General features: G+C 51.9%; 1 protein-coding gene across 2 annotated transcripts in view; it reads left to right on the top strand.

The window, feature by feature from the left end:
* The window catches only part of WDR45B (WD repeat domain 45B), a 1026954-nt gene extending 1019843 nt beyond the window's left edge, over positions 1–7111 (top strand). For both annotated transcript variants that reach the window (XM_069654530.1, XM_069654532.1), the window contains one exon: positions 6117–7111. In XM_069654530.1, the coding sequence (XP_069510631.1) occupies positions 6117–6223 (107 nt within the window). In that variant the 3' untranslated portion in view covers positions 6224–7111. The remainder of the gene's footprint in view (positions 1–6116) is intronic.
* The last annotated feature ends 8976 nt before the right edge of the window (positions 7112–16087 follow it).

Here is a 16087-nt window from a genome sequence, read left to right as displayed (position 1 = left end):
GCCCGCTGGATACAAGCAACAGGCAGCTTCGAAGACAAGATCCCTCTCAACGAGACCTTCCGTCGAGCGATCCGGTGGTGGGGCACCCGTACTCATCTGGCGGCAGGAACAGATTTTCTGGAGGGGTGGGGAGCGCACACCGGAGATCTCCACGCGAGAGGCCTTTGGCTCCCGGAGGAGAAGCCGCTCCATATCAACATCCTGGAACTCCGGGCAGTGTTCTGGGCCCTCAGGTCCTTTCTCCCGTCCCTCAAGGGCAAGGTACTGAGGATCTTCACCGACAAGACCACCACGATGTTTTACATCCGGAAGCAGGGCGGAACCAGGTCCCCAGCCCTATCTAAGGAAGCCCAGGATCTGTGGCATTGGGCCGTTGCTCAAGGGATGTTTCTGGTGCCGTTTCATCTGGCAGGGATAAAAAACACCATCGCCGACTCACTCAGCAGAGAGCTGCGCTCGTGCCACGAGTGGGAACTACGCTAGGACCAAGTGGACCGACTCTTTCAGTGATGGGGCAAACCCCAGATCGACCTGTTCGTGACGGCAACGAACTCCAAGTGCCAGAGGTTCGCCAGCAGGTTTCCCCAACCGAGGAGCATGGGCGATGCTTTCTCGTTCCCCTGGGACGGCCTGTTCCTATATGCCTTCCCTCCGTTGCCGTTGCTGCTCCGACTCATCAACCAGCTCAAGAAGTCCCGGTGCAGAATGATCCTCGTCGCACCGGCGTGGCCGAGACAGATCTGGTTCCCGGACCTTCTGGACTTGTCAGCGTCCCCACCAGTCAATCTGTCGATGGACGCAGATCTTCTCTCCAGAGAAGGAGGCGCCATTCTTCATCAAGATCCAGAGTCGCTGAACTTGCAGGCCTGGCTCCTGCAGCACTAGAGTTTGGAGGTTTCGATATCCTGGCCGACTGCAGAGAGGTTCTTGCGAAGGCCAGGGAGTCCTCAACTCTCAAGTGCTACGGACGTAAGTGGAAGAGGTTCTCTATCTGGTGCCGGGCACAGAAGATTAACCCTCTGCAGATTACGGCCCCTCAAGTGTTGCCCTACCTACTGTCGCTAGCCAAAGCTGGACTATCTCACGATTCAATCAAGATACACCTGGCAGCGATTTCCCGATACACCAGGACTACAGGGCAGTCATCCTTGTGGTCTCATCGCCTGGTTAAGGAATTTATGAAAGGACTGTTTCGATCATTCCCGCCGGTGAAGGCACCAGCCCCGACCAGGTGCTGACCAGGCTCATGGATCCGCCATTCGAGCCATTGCATTCGGGCCCCTTGAAGTTTCTGTCGTGGAAAACAGCGTTCCTGGTGGCTATCACCACCGCACGACGCGTGGAAGATATCCAGGCACTATCGTGCAAGCCTCCATACCTGACCTTTCACGATACGAGGGTAGTGCTGAGGATGCACCCCTCCTCCATGCCCAAGGTGCAGTCGGACTTCCATTTCAACAAGCCCTTGATGTTACCAGTCTTTTTCCCAACACCTTTGTCGCCGGCCAAGAGGACTTTGCACTCGCTGGATGTAGCTAGAACGCTGAAGTTCTACGTGGACCGAACAAAGAGTTTTCAGAGGACATCACAGCTGTTTGTGAACTTTGGACCTGTGAACCAAGGGAAGGCTCGCTCGAAGGCTTCTATTTCCAGATGGCTCTCTGGCTGCATCATGCACTGTCATCGGTTGGCAAACCGACCGTTGCCTGGCCGTCCGAGAGCCCATTCGACCAGAGCGATCGCTGCTACTACGGCGTTCCTGTCTGGTGTGCCCCTGCTGGACATCTGCAGGGCTGCTACGTGGAGGTCGACGCACACCTTTACGAGATTCTACTGCGTCGACCGGGATTCCAGGGAGGAGTCCAGGGTCGGCCAAGCAGTGCTGCGCGACCTGTTCGCTTAAGGTGAGCCTGGTGAGGAGGTAAGAAATGCTTAATGTTGAATTTTGATGTAATGCTTAATGTTGGGCCTTTGCCACCTCCCGTGGTTGTGCATGTGTATACTGCTATGTATTCTTATATTCATGAGCATGTGAATCCATGCCAGACCCATGCTGGAGAACAACAGTTACAGGTAAGTAACTTGTTCCTCCCTTCCAGCAGAGGCCTCACGACAATCCACCGGGGAAGCTCTCTTTGAAGCATCCAGATCCGCTCCTTGCAAAGGAAATCCTATCCCTGCTGGAGAAAGGCGCCATAGAACTGGTGCCTGTAGCGGAGAGGAACAAGGGATGAAATTCCCCTTATTTTTTTGATACCGAAAAAAGACGGGGGATTGAGACCCATCATGGACTTGCATTGGTTGAACAAGCTCCTCTGGAAGGACAAGTTCAAGATGGCAACTCTTTCCCAAGTCCTCCAGGCCCTTCAACTTCGGGATTGTTTGGTGTCTCTAGACCTCAAGGATGCTTACTTTCATGTGCCGATTCATCCAAAGCACAGGAAGTACCTGAGGTTCGCGGTTGGCGACTCAAATTTTCAGTTTCAGGTCCTGCTGCTTGGATTGACCTCCGCCCCGAGGGTCTTCACAAAGCTGATGGTGGTGGTGGTGGCAGCGTTTCTCAAGAAAGGGGGGGATTCATGTGTACCCCTACTTGGACGAGTGGTTGATCAGGGCGCGCTCTCCCGAGCAAGCCCTGGATCATCTGTCCGTCACCTGCCACTCCCTTCACAAGCTGGGCTTCTTCCTCAATTTAAAGAAGTCCCATTTGACACCTACCCAGCGGCTCCAGTACATCGGAGCAGTGCTCGACACATCCCTGGGGCAGTAGTCGCCTCCCCAGGTGAGGACTCTTCACATTCTGCAGATAGTGGACAAGTTTCAACGTGCCCAGAGTCTCCCGGCATTCGAATTCTTGATGTTGCTCGGCCTCATTGCATCCTGTATTTTCCTGGTGCCTGAGGCCAGGCGGCGGATGAGATCTCTGCAGTGGACTCTCAAGATGCAGTGGTCGCAGTTCTCCGGCAGGATGTCGGATCCCGTTCAGATTCCGACCTCGGTCGCCCAGGATCTTCTATGGTGGGCCGACGAAGGCAATCTGATGAAGGGAGCACCATTTTGGCAGCCATGGCCGGAGGTGACGATCGTGACAGATGAATCCCGATCAGGTTGGGGAGCTCATGCCAACGAGTTGACAGTCAGCGGACGTTGGTCTCTGTCGGAGTCCAGACTCCACATCAATCTGTTAGAGCTGAAGGCCGTCAGGCTAGCCCTGAAAGCTTTTCTGTCGTCTGTGCAGGGAGGCGATGCAGGGTCACTCCCGTTGTGCAGGGAGGAGATGCAGCTCTGGTTCTGGGCCATCCAGCAGGACATTTCGATCTCGGCAGTTACGAAAATGCGGCGGCGGATGCTCTGAGCAGGCAGAGCACGTTTTCTCACGAGTGGGAGCTGGCTCAGGAAGTTCTTTTGGAGATCTTCGCCCTTTGGGGAACCCCACAAGTGGATCTCTTCGCCACCAGTGTCAACCGGAAGTGCAAGAGATTCTGCTTGCAGGAATTTACTCCAAGAGGAGCCTTCGGGGACGCGTTCGTAGTGGAGTGGTCCTTCCCACTGCTGTACGCGTTTCCTCCAGTCCCTGTCATTCCACAAGTGTTGCGGAGGTTACGGAGGTTCGGTTCCCGAATTATCCTCATTGCTCCGACATGGGCCAGGAGAGCGCGGTGTCCGGACATTTTAGACATGTCCATCTGCCCTCCACGCCGTCTTCCCTATCGAGGCGGTCTGCTCTCACGGGAGGGGGGTCGGGTTCTCCAACCAGAGGTCAAGTCTCTCAGCCTTCATGCTTGGTATCTGAAAGGTTGAGGTATAAGGATTGTGACCTCCCCGGACACGTGATCGAGGTGTTGCTTTCGGCCAGAAGGCCCGCAACGAAATCCCTGTACCGTTGCTGTTGGAGAAAGTTCTGTGACTGGTGCAGGGTACAGAATGTGGATCCTTTCCAATGTTCCATTCCTTTGGTTTTGACTTTTTTGCTTTCCTTAGCCCACAAGGGCCTGCAAGTGGGTACCATTAAGGGTTACCTGGCGGCGCTGTCCATATTTAAGCGCTCGTCTGAGGAATGTTATCATTTTAAGATTCCTTTGATTTCCAAGTGCCGGGATGGGATTTGAATTTGCTTTTAAAGTTCCTAATGGGAGCTTCGTGTGAGCCCTTACATTCTTGTCCGTTGCGACTGTTGTCCTTTAAAACTATGTTTTTGGTTGCGGTTACTTCCGCTCGCAGAGTGAGTGAGTTGCAGGCACTTTCCGCCAAGCCACCCTTTACTGTTTTCCATAAGGACAGGGTTGTCCTGCGGGTACGGCCTTCTTTTCTTCCAAAGGTTGTGTCGGAATTCCATTTGAGCCAGAAGGTGATTCTTCCAGCGTTTTATCCTCCTCCACATCCTGGCAAGGAAGAGGAGAGGCTTCATAGGTTGGACCCTAGGAGAGCTTTGAGTTTCTCTCTCTCACGGATGTCCCAGGTCAGAGTGGACGATCAGCTCTTTGTTGATTATGCTGGAAGGCGCTTGGGTCAGGCTGTTTCCAAACAGACCTTGTCCAGATGGATCATTTTGACAATCTCTGAATGTTACCGTTTGGCGGGAAAGGACCCTCCAGTAGGCTTACAGGCTCACTCTACTAGGGGTGTGGCTGCCTCCACTGCTCTACAGAGGGGTGTTCCTCTTGGCAATATTTGCGAAGCAGCCACATGGGCCTCTGTCCATACTTTTGTGAGACATTATTCCTTGGACTCCATCCATGGGCAGGATTTGGCTTTTTGTAAGGCAGTCCTCTATTCAGCTATTTGATTGGGCATTCTAAAATTGTAAATTGGTAAATTCTTTCCCACCTCCATAAGTTGGTACTGCTTTGGGAGTCTGTCATAGATGTGGAATATGTCGGAGGACACAATCCCCTCGAAGAACAAGTTACTCACCTTATCTGGTAAAGTTCTTTCAATTGGATGTTCCTCCGACGTATTCCACATCAAACCCTCCCAGCCTGCTCCTCTACAGAATTTCTTATGCGATTGCAGCTTACGTGTCCGCAAGGTTTTCTGCCGTCATATTGGCAGGAGATTTGTGCCACACGTTCTGGGGAAAAACTACAACTGAGGCTACGGGTGCCGTACGTCCTATATATAACATCCGGTGACGCTGACCCTCGACGGAGGTCCTCGAAGGACAATGGATCGACGTCATCGACGCAGGACGCCCTCTGCCGAAATTTTCCGAAGCAGCAGAGCTGTGGTCATTACCTGTCATAGATGTCGAATACATCGGAGGAACATCCCATCGAAAGAACGTTACTAGATAAGGTAAGTAACTTGTTCTTTTGGATGTCATGTAGGGAAATATGGGTTTCAATGGGATTGCGAAATAGAAAGTTAAGTAGGTGTAGGACATTTGGTAGGAGAGGTTTAGGGAAGATTGGGGTAGCGGGAGGATGTGGTGGCTTGCTTGAGGCTGTATAGCGATATGGGTCCACCCACAAAGGCAACCCTCTGGCCTCACACTCCATGTGGGTGGTACCTGAAGCTCATAAAAGGGGTCTGTTGCCTCAGACTGATCCTATGGGTCCTTGAGCCCCCTCCAAGAGAAGGTCAGCCTAGCAGGTCCACGTCTAGTTGGTAGTCGCGCCAGGGGAAAGGTAGGACGGGGAATAGGAATGTTTTAATAAAGAGGGGTCCCTGCTGGGATCCCTATAATATCCACTCTGGTGTCTGCCTGGTGTCTGTCCATTCAGTTATCTAAGATCTCCGGGTGTAGCCCATCTCCTGTTAACAGCAATTTTATTTGACAGGTGCAGCGCTCCTCCCTACCCAGCGGCCCTGGGCTGGTGGGAGTTCCGGTTTCCATGGGGACTGTCCCTGACGTAATCTGGGAATAGGCGCTCCCTGGCCTGTGTTTGGGCCCTAAAACAGGGGCTATATTATGGTATTAACATTCACAAATAGCTGAGTCTGACTCAAAAATAGCAATTAGTCAAATAGACAGGAGAGCTGCGAACAACAGTACTGCTTGTTGTTTAAGCCAATTCTGTTTAAACTACTGTTGGAAAGAAAATCGTGACTATCTTGAGACTGTTTTATTTAAACTTCCATTTGTGCAGATTGATTAGAAATATTTCTCTTTACAGCTATTTGTGCAGATGGCAGCTACTACAAATTTCTGTTTAATCAGAAAGGTGAATGTTCAAGAGATATATATGCACAGTTTCTGGAGATGACCGATGACAAGCTATAACTGAACACATCTGTATCCCAGCAAATCAACACAATGCCCGAATATTGGAAGGATGAATCGACCAAAGCCCTTTAATGGCGTAGAGAAGCAATGTCTCACTTTGAATAATCTATAGAATTACAGGAACAGCTAATGAAACGGAATACTTCTTCCAAGTTACCCCGATTGTTGCTGTTTATTCAAACGTTGCTTCATTAAGACTTTGGGTTGCTGTACAAGTTTGATCATTTTCCAGAAGAACTGCTTGTTCCTTTAGATTGGTTTTCCCACTTTGAGATGATGTTTGAGGTAACTATGAAAACAAATAATTAGAGTTCAGAAGAGAATTTCCTGCTACATGGAGATGACAGGATGTTGTATGACAAGGAATGTTTTTGCTTGTGAAAAGGAACAAAGACTATTTCAAGTGAGCGTTCCTTCACATTTTGAACTGGATATGTGTCTGCGGAATTTGACCATACATGTACATTAACATTCTTATAAACTAAAAAGTTATACCAGCAGCTATGCCTTACTACAGGAGAATGAAGACCTCCACATTCTGCAATTAGAATCGTGTCTGCTTTCAACAGGGACATATTGCAAGCAGCGTGGTCGTCTCAATTTTGAATTCTGAAAAAACACTTGATTAACTTTCTAGTTAGCTCCAGTGTTCCTTTTCCCCCATTCCCTGCCTCGACTGGTTATATGTAGCTGTCCTGCATTTTGCCCCTGTTCCTTATTTACACATAAAAGCACTAATGTAAATTGCCAGAGGTGCAAAACCGTATTGTTTGAACAGTCACCTTTGTCTAATGAATACCATTTTCCTCTACTAAAAAATACAGTGCTACCATGTTAACTGTTTACCTTCTAACAGTTATTGTAAATAAATGATATCCTTTTTAATGTTTCTTTCTTTGGTATTTACAACAAAGTATTGGTTCCAGATAAAAACACGTTTGCTCAGTTTGTGTATGTAAATGCCACTGAATACATTTTCATAATCACTGTTGCTTATGTGTACCAATTTAAATTAGAATAGAGCCAGTTGTGTCTGCGCCACACTGTCATTTGATTTTGCTATAGCAGTTCTTTTAACTGTAGTTAGCATCACTTCAGTTTTCAAGGGATACCACCATTTAAATAGGCTCTTTGTGCTGTAGTATGTTTCTCATTGTGCTGTGTTTTATGGAAGTTGTTTTCATTGTTATATCTGCAATAGCCAGCAGCGAATTGTTTATTACTGATGGTAGGTTTGTATTTTTAAAAACTGCTCCAATTCGAAAAAGGTGGTTATTCATCATAAAATCTTAAGTGATATGAGGCATTTGTCAAGGACCTCTGCAATCTTAGTCACTTTTATGCATTGAGCGTATTTTGCTTGTCCCCAGTCAGCCACTACCATACATTGAAAGGTTTGCAATTTAATTACGGGAAGTCTGTTCCAGAGCCTTCGTCCTAGTTCATTAGTAATCTTTACTCGGAGAAGCAAGATTATCATTTTATGACCTTAGTGATCTGGATGTGTGTGCATTAATTCCCTAATTCGATTAATATACAGTTAATCATTGTCTCCAGGTACGCAGAATTGAGAACCTTTGTTTCCACAGAAGTACGAGCAGCACCTACATGGAAAGTGGATATGATTGGAACGGTGGGTGCCCCACGAGGGAGAGGGGGATTCGCAGGTCCCTGAGGTGGAAGGGGGGGTCTTGTAGGAATGGGCCCAAGGGGGGGGGGGCATGTTGGAGGATGGGTAATTTCTCACAGAAATGGAGCACGGGCAAGTGGCTGCATACAACCAGCAATAATCGCCTGTACGTGCAAGGTGCTCAGTCCCGTACCCACAGTCTTATGCCCTTATCAGCCCTGTATGGTGTACTACCGCACATGGCCCTGCCTGCTCCCCCTCCACAGTTGCAAGTGGCAGCGCCCACTAACACACCAGCATATGCAGTACATCCCAGGCAGCGGCAGGCCCCCCCAAGTGCTCAACAATGCTGTGCCCCATGGCAGTGCAACACAATACCAAGGGGTCAGTGTAGTGGGGTAAAACCCTTTCGTCTTCCCAGGGACAAACACCTACCCAGAATAGGACAGCCTGCATAGAACCTTAGCGTGCCCAGTTCTGTCAGTTACTGCCAACCCTTGGTGGCCATGACGCTGGCAGACAATGGCCTCTTAAAGGCTAAACTATCTAAACTGTGTGTTACCCTCAAAATGAATTGGGTCCACTGTTGCCCTTGGCTCTATTCAGTATGTGGACGCAGCGCTGCAAGGAACATCACCTTTTCCCACACCAAAAATGACGGCGTCGCATGCAAGCCCCACTTACACCTGTTCGAAGGGCCTCTGGTGGTAATAGGTCTGTGTCCATTTTGGGGGATGCATTTAAAATGTACTTATCTCAACTAAGTCAATAAAGATTATCTCTCAACAGATAGTGCCAAGGACAACAGAAGAAGATCACAGCGATGCATCGGAATATGAGAGATTGCCACCCCTTCAACTGAAACCAGGAGATCTCATGTTTGTGGGGAACTTTGTCTGCAGATGGAGTGAGCCACGGTACAACGGCCCCTACACAGTCTATGCCACTCCATTTGCGGTCAAACGTAAGGAATTGGGGTATTGGGTACACCTCTCTGATGTCCAGCTGTCTCCCTCTACAGCACCTCCTTCACTCACTTGTTTGTCACCCAATTGATTACCTTCTGTTCGGTCTGTTCACTTTGCATCAGCATATTGTTTTTCTTATTCTCTGTGTGGACCGTACTACATCAATACATCTTCGCTACCTCATCTCCTTCAGTGCGAACAGCACTGTTATCAGAAAATGTGGATTCCCTTTGTTGTAATATTTACTCAGTGCTATAAAAGTGTTATTTCTTAATTTGGAAACGTGAAGCATGCTATGGGAATTGTGTGTTTAACACTTCTATCACCCTGCAGATCTCGCATCACAAGCATCGGATGATTACATCGCTGCTATACATATGTTGTGTTTTCATGTTAGGTCTCGGTATATAATCTGTCAGCCAGGTTATAAGGTTCTCCAGCATGGGGTCTGGCATGGATTCACATGCTCATGAATTTTCCCCGTCGTCAGGCTGGGAATCCTCAGTAAAGAAAAAAATCAATATCCGTTTCGTTTCTGATCTGTCTTTCTTAGTAGTAACCAAATCACTGGTCTCTGGGTCATACTGCCCCCAGCCAATGACTGCCCTCTCCCTAAGCCCCGCCTCTGGCAGCCATCCTCCGATTTTTACCGCACGCTCAAGTGTTGGGAGTCCTCGTGTTTAGCTCTCGAGCTTTTTGCTGCGTTTTTGCGCTTTTTCAAAGAGATTTTCTCCTTTTCCGGTCAAATAGAGCCTCAAGCCCCACTGTGTCCACATCCGATCAACGGGGACCCATTTCGGATTTTCTACGCCCCTCAAGGGTGAAGTTTTCATCGGGTTACGCTTCTTGGAGGAGATGGCCCAGGAGAAAGGAAGCTAGACGCCCGGAAAGCTGTTCAGGGTTTGCCCTGGATGCCAGCTGCAGAATGTGTTCAAGGAGGACGAGCACTCGAAATGTCTCTACTGCCTTCATGAGGACAAAACGCACGTGGAGAAGGACTGTGCATTTTGCGGGAACATGTCGGAACGGACCATCAGGGACCGACACCTTCGTCTCTCCAGCTGGCTGGAAGGAAAGAGCCCGTCAGGTGAGAAGAAGAAGAAGAAGTCCGAGCGGTCTTCTAAGTCCTGTGAGGGCGCCCCGGCGACGGGGGCCCAACAGAAGGCAAAGCACCGCGAGTCCGCGGGCACCGGGAGCGCCGAACAGTCAGGCTCCTCGGCTGCCAGGCAGGGCGCATCCTCTCCAGCGCCATCAACCACGAGCCAACGCTCTGGCTCAGGGAAGAGGAAGGCCGAGAACCCGGCAAAGCTTCTGGAGAGGCCCCGGTCGAACTCGAAGGATCCAGCCGAGGGGGGCCGAGGCGGTGACCCCCCCCCCCCCCAAGGTGAAGGCCACAGGCCCGCAGAAGGTGGTAAAGGCCTTGATTCACCCGGCCAAGACCTCTATCGAGGAAGTCACGGCGGCCCTGGCGCAGCCTGAGGAGGCTACACCAGTGGAGGCAACCTCGGGGCCCAGAGTTTCCCTGCCACCGCAGAGGGAAGCCTCTTTCAGGCCCATCGAGAAGACCCCCGTGAAGACCCCGGCGGAAAAAGCGGGGGGGAGCCGGTGGCCATTGTGGACACGGACACAGCCTCCGAGGAGGAACTGGTTGAAGTCTTGGAGGGCCTCGACGAGGGCGTCGAAGAGGCCCGGTCCCACGGGAGGGATCCCGACGAAGGGGATGACGAGAGCGGCGCCGGCGAGGTTCCTAGTCAACAGTCGCGCCCGTCGCTTCAGGAGCCGCAGGACAACTCGCGGCCATTTTGTTGGCAATACAATCCTTATGTTCGGAGATAAGGACGAGATTGCCCCTACCACCGACGGAGGAGCCGGAACAAGGCCTGGCGGAGGAGCCAGAGCCCAGGCCCATCAGGAAGTCCCCCAAACAAGAGAAGACGGAACCATCCAGCCCCGCCTTTTCAGCCCTCGCGGCCTGCTCAGCCTTTGCCCACGTCCCCCGTACCTGGGGATGACACAGGAACGGACACAGCCACGATGGGTACGGATGACGACGGCGGCGACGACGGGACGGAGCTCCCATCGCCCCCAGCCCGGGCCTCCCCGCCCGACGAGATTGGGTTTTTCCACGCTATGATCGCCAGGGCATCAGCTTTTTCAGCTCTGCCCCGAAGAGAAGAAGGAAGGTTTCCTTTACCAACGGCGCAAGGCCAAGAGGAAGACAGTCCTCGCTGTGCCTCTGCTGGATGACATCTGGGACGAGGGTCTCACCCTTCTCAAGAACCGATCTACAATGCCTGCCAAAAGGGATCGGTACGAGAAGAAGTACCGAGTCCCTGACGCTGCACCTTTGTGCCTTAGGGCGCAACCGACCCTGACTTGGTTGTCTCGGCGGCGGCCAAGAAGAAAGTGGGGGGGGGCATCAGCCTCAGCGTCAACTTCCCCGCCGGACGGCAAAGGAAAGAAGCTGGATGCATTGGGACGACGAGTTATCTCGTCGGCGGCAACAACAACGATTAAGGCGCCAACGCCCTCGCGATTGTGGCCTGCTATGACAGGGAGTTATGGTACAAGATCGCCCCCTTGTTGGACTTCCTACCGAACGACAAGAGGGCTGAGGCCCTGGAGATCTGCGGGAAGGTGAGGTGGCGTCAGACCACGCCATAACGGTGGCAACGGACATTGCCGACACCGGTTTCCGCCAGCTTGGCAACAGCGTTTGCCTCAGACGACGAGGGTGGCTCAAGGCGACGGATTTCCGCCAGGACGTACAAGCCAAGGTTTTGGACATGCCGTTCGACGGGAACAATCAGTTTGGGAAAACAGTGGATGAGTCCCTCCAAGCCATCAAGGCGGACACGGAGACAGCTAAGACCCTAGGCGTTCTCCGGCAACAAAGGCCATCCTTTCGGAGCACCAGAGGCAAGTAGGGTGCCTCCAAGGGATTCGAGGGTGGCTCCTCTACGTACCGCCAAGCAGCCCGCTCCTCGTTGCAGGAAGCCTATAGAGGATGGGGCAAGTCGGGTGGACCCCGCCGTCGTCGCCAGGGAGGCCAAGGCGGCAAGGCGTCCTCCAAGCAAGATTGAACCGACTGTGGTGTCGGGCCCCCACCGAAGCACCCCGGTGGGAGGCCGGCTGGCGAAGTTCGTCAGCGTGTGGGAGTCGTATTTCTAAAAAAGTGCCCCTGCATTCCTCCCGTGGCCAGGAAAGAAAACCACGTCCCTCAACTGCTGTTGGAGGTAAGGGCGATGCTCAAGAAAGGTGCCATCGAGCTCGTCCCAAAGAGGCTCCGGGGCTCCGGATTATACACAATCTACTTCCTCGTGAAAAAGAAGACAGGAGGGTGGCGACCCATCCTAGACCTGCGACGACTGAACAAGTACATCAAGGCACAGAAGTTCCGGATGGTCACCCTTCAGCACGTGCTGGGACAGCTGGAGGAGGGTGATTTCCTGTCTTCGTTGGATTTGGAGGATGCATACTTTCACATTCCCATTCTAAAAGGACACCGGAAGTTCCTCAGGTTCGTGGTCCAAGGGCGGCACTACCAGTTCAAGGCCCTCCCGTTCGGATTATAGTCGGCACCCAGGGTTTTCACCAAGTGCCTCGCTCCAGTGGCAGCGTGTCTACGCCTGCAGGGGATCCACGTCTACCCCTACCTGGACGATTGGCTCATCCGCGCAAGGACAAGCGAGCTCGCCGTGGAACACACAGTGAAGACCGTCCAGCTACTCACGGACCTGGGGTTCTCCATCACCTTCCCCAAGTCCCACCTGGTCCCCTCTCAAGTCGCACTGTTTCTGGGAGTCAAGCTCGACACAGTGGCGCGTCTGGCCTTGCCATCAGAGGAAAGTACAAAGGCCATCCTAGGCAAGGTGCAGCGTCTGCTGGCCATGGACGTGGCCAGATTGAGGTCCATCAAGTCCCTCCTCGGGATGATGTCCTCTTGCATTTATCTCGTGCGCCTGTGCAGGCTTCGGATGCGCCCTCTACAGGAGTTCCTCGACGCCCGCTGGATTTAAGCGACGGGCAGCTTCGAGGACAGGATCCCTCTCAACGAGACCTTCCAACGAGCGATCCGGTGGTGGGGCACCCGCGCTCATCTAGCAGCGGGGACAGACTTTCAGACCCCGGCCTCCCTGGAAGGGTGGGGAGCCCACTCCGGAGATCTTCACGCGAGAGGCCTTTGGCTCCCGGAGGAGAAGCCGCTCCACATCAACATCCTGGAGCTCCGGGCAGTGTTCTGGGCCCTCAGGTCCTTTCTCCCGTCCCTCAAGGGCAAGGTGGTGAGGATCTCCACCGACAACACCACCACGATGTTCTACATCCGGAAGGAGGGCGGAACCAGATCCCCGGCCCTATCCAAGGAAGCCCAGGACCTGTGACATTGGGCCGTTGCACAAGGGATGTTTCTGGTGCCGTTTCATCTGGCAGGGATAAAAAACACCATCACCGACTCACTCAGCAGAGAGCTGCGCTTGTGCCACGAGTGGGAACTATGCCAGGATCAAGTGGACCGACACTTTCAGCGATGGGGCAAACCCCAGATCGACCTGTTAGCGACGGCGACGAACTAAGTGCCAGAGGTTCGTCAGCAGGTTTCCCCAAATGAGGAGCATGGGCGATGCTTTCTCGTTCCCCTGGGACGGCCTGTTCCTATATGCGTTTCCTCCGTTGCCGCTCCGACTCATCAACCAGCTCAAGAGGTCCCGGTGCAGAATGATCCTCGTCGCACCGGCGTGGCCGAGACAGATCTGGTTCTCAGACCTTATGGACTTGTCAGCGTCCCCACCAGTCAAGCTGTCGACGGACACAGATCTTCTCTCCAGAGAAGGAGGCGCAATTCTTCATCACGACCTGGAGTCGCTGAACTTGCAGGCCTGGCTCCTGCAACACTAGAGTTTGGAGGATACGATATCCCAGCTGACTGCAGAGAGGTTCTTGCGAAGGCCAGGGCGTCCTCAACTCTCAAGTACTACGGACATAAGTGGAAGAGGTTCTCTATCTGGTGCCGTGCACAGAAATTTAACCCTCTGCGAATTACGGCCCCTCAAGTATTGCCGTACCGTCTGTCGCTAGCCAAAACTGGACTATCTCATGCTTCAATCAAGATACAGCTGGCAGCGATTTCCTGATACACCAGGACTACAGAGCGGTGATCCCTGTGGTCTCATCGCCTGGTTAAGGAATTTGGTTTGCAAAGGTAGTTAAGGAATTTATGAAGGGACTGTTTCGATCATTCCCGCCGGTGAAGGCGCCAGCCCCGGCGTGGGAGCTCAACGTGGTGCTGCTGACCAGGCTCATGGGTACGCCATTCGAGCCATTGCATTCGGCCCCGTTGAAGTTTCTGTCGTGGAAAACAGCGTTCCTGGAGGCCATCACCTCCGCACGACGCATGCGAGAGATCCAGGCACTATCCTACAAGCCTCCATACCTGACCTTTCACGATACGAGGGTAGTGCTGAGGACGAACCCCTCCTTCATGCCCAAGGTGCCGTCGGACTTCCATCTCAACGAGCCCTTGGTGTTACCAGTCTTTTTCCCTTCGCCGCCGGCCGAGAGGACTTTGCACTCGCTGGATGTAGCTAGAGCGCTGAAGTTCTACGTGGACCGAACAAAGAGTTTTCAGAGGACATCACAGCTGTTTGTGAAATTTGGACCTGTGAACCAAGGGAAGGCTCTCTCGAAGGCTTCCATTTCCAGATGGCTCTCCGGCTGCATCATGCACTGTCATCGGTTGGCAAACCGACCGTTGCCCGGCCGTCCAAGAGCACATTCGACCAGAGCGGTCGCTGCTACCACGGCGTTCTTGTCTGGTGTGCCCCTGCTGGACATCTGCAGGGCTGCTACGTGGCAGTCGACGCACACCTTCACGATATTCTACTGCGTCGACCAGGATTCCAGGGAGGAGTCCAGGGTCGGCCAAGCAGTGCTGCGCAACCTGTTCGCTTAAGGTGAGCCTGGTGAAGAGGTAAGAAATGCTTAATGTTGAGTTTTGATGTAATGCTTAATATTGAGCCTTTGCCACCTCCCGTGGTTGTGCATGTGTGTACTGCTATGTATTCTTATATTCGTGAGCATGTGAATCCATGCCAGACCCCATGCTGGAGAAGGAACAAGTTACTTACCTGTAGCTGTTGTTCTCCAGCATGGGTCTGGCATGGATTCACATGCGAACCCTCCCTGCTACCCCTCTGCGGCTCTTCACTTGGTCATACTGCCACTTTACGTGCTACCAAATCTGAGGATGGCTGCCAGAGGCGGGGCTTAGGGAGAGGGCAGTCATTGGCTGGGGCCAGTATGACCCAGAGACCAGTGATTGGTTACTACTAAGAAAGACAGATCAGAAACGAAAATGATACTGATTTTTTTTCTTTAACGCGGATTCCCGGCCTGACGACATGGAATATTCATGAGCATGTGAATCCATGTCAGAACCATGCTGGAGAACAGCAGTTACAGGTAAGGAACTTGTTCCTTGCAGCATATAAATGGGGGGGGGGGTATAGTACAGGGAGTGCATACAAAAATTTATTTTATGAATATGGTACTGTTCGCAATGATGGTGTAATAGACAATTTAATGAATGTACAAAGGATGCGGGTAGTTTATACAGTCACATGACAATGGAAACATTGAGGTAAGAGGAGTGGACGAAGAGAAAGAATACGACCAGTATTAAAGGGTTGTATTCGATACAACGACTGACGTGCATCCTCCAGAATTCAGTAATTTATGGTATAGTCACATGCGCTCAGTAGGGGAAGCAGCGGTCGAATGGGAGCTGTTCGGTTTGCTTTCACAACCCCCACGCGTAGGGGGCACCCAAAATGTTAGTGCCCCATGAAATGCCATTGCTGGAAGCCCAGTGTCTAGTGCAGGTCGCAGAGGAGTAAGAGTTTTGCTTCGAAGGACATGGAACCGTTCTGGTGGGAACCAACAGCAAATGGAACAAGACACTATTCATCTGTGATCTCAGCAAGGGCACAGCAGCCCTCATGGACATCTTTTGCATCTCCCACCATCATGGAGAGAACATGTTCACTAACAACCTTACATTCAGCCATCCTCGAAGTTCCTGAAGCTCACTTAACTACAGCACCCAGGTATGTCACAGCACAGTCGAAGCAACATTTGCAAGTAAGAAACTAAGAAAGAAGCGCTCACTAAAAAGGGATCAAATGATCAGTCTGAGGTTTCCTCCAAATTGCTCAGAGAAATTCTAAACAAATATCACCTGTACACCCAAGACAGAGGTGTTCTTCG

This window comes from Ambystoma mexicanum, chromosome 3q (assembly GCF_040938575.1).
Source record: "Ambystoma mexicanum isolate Mex_15411 chromosome 3q, UKY_AmexF1_1, whole genome shotgun sequence".
Lineage (NCBI taxonomy): Eukaryota > Metazoa > Chordata > Amphibia > Caudata > Ambystomatidae > Ambystoma > Ambystoma mexicanum.
Note: the sequence above shows the minus strand (reverse complement) of the source record. Positions and strands in the feature narration are given on the sequence as shown.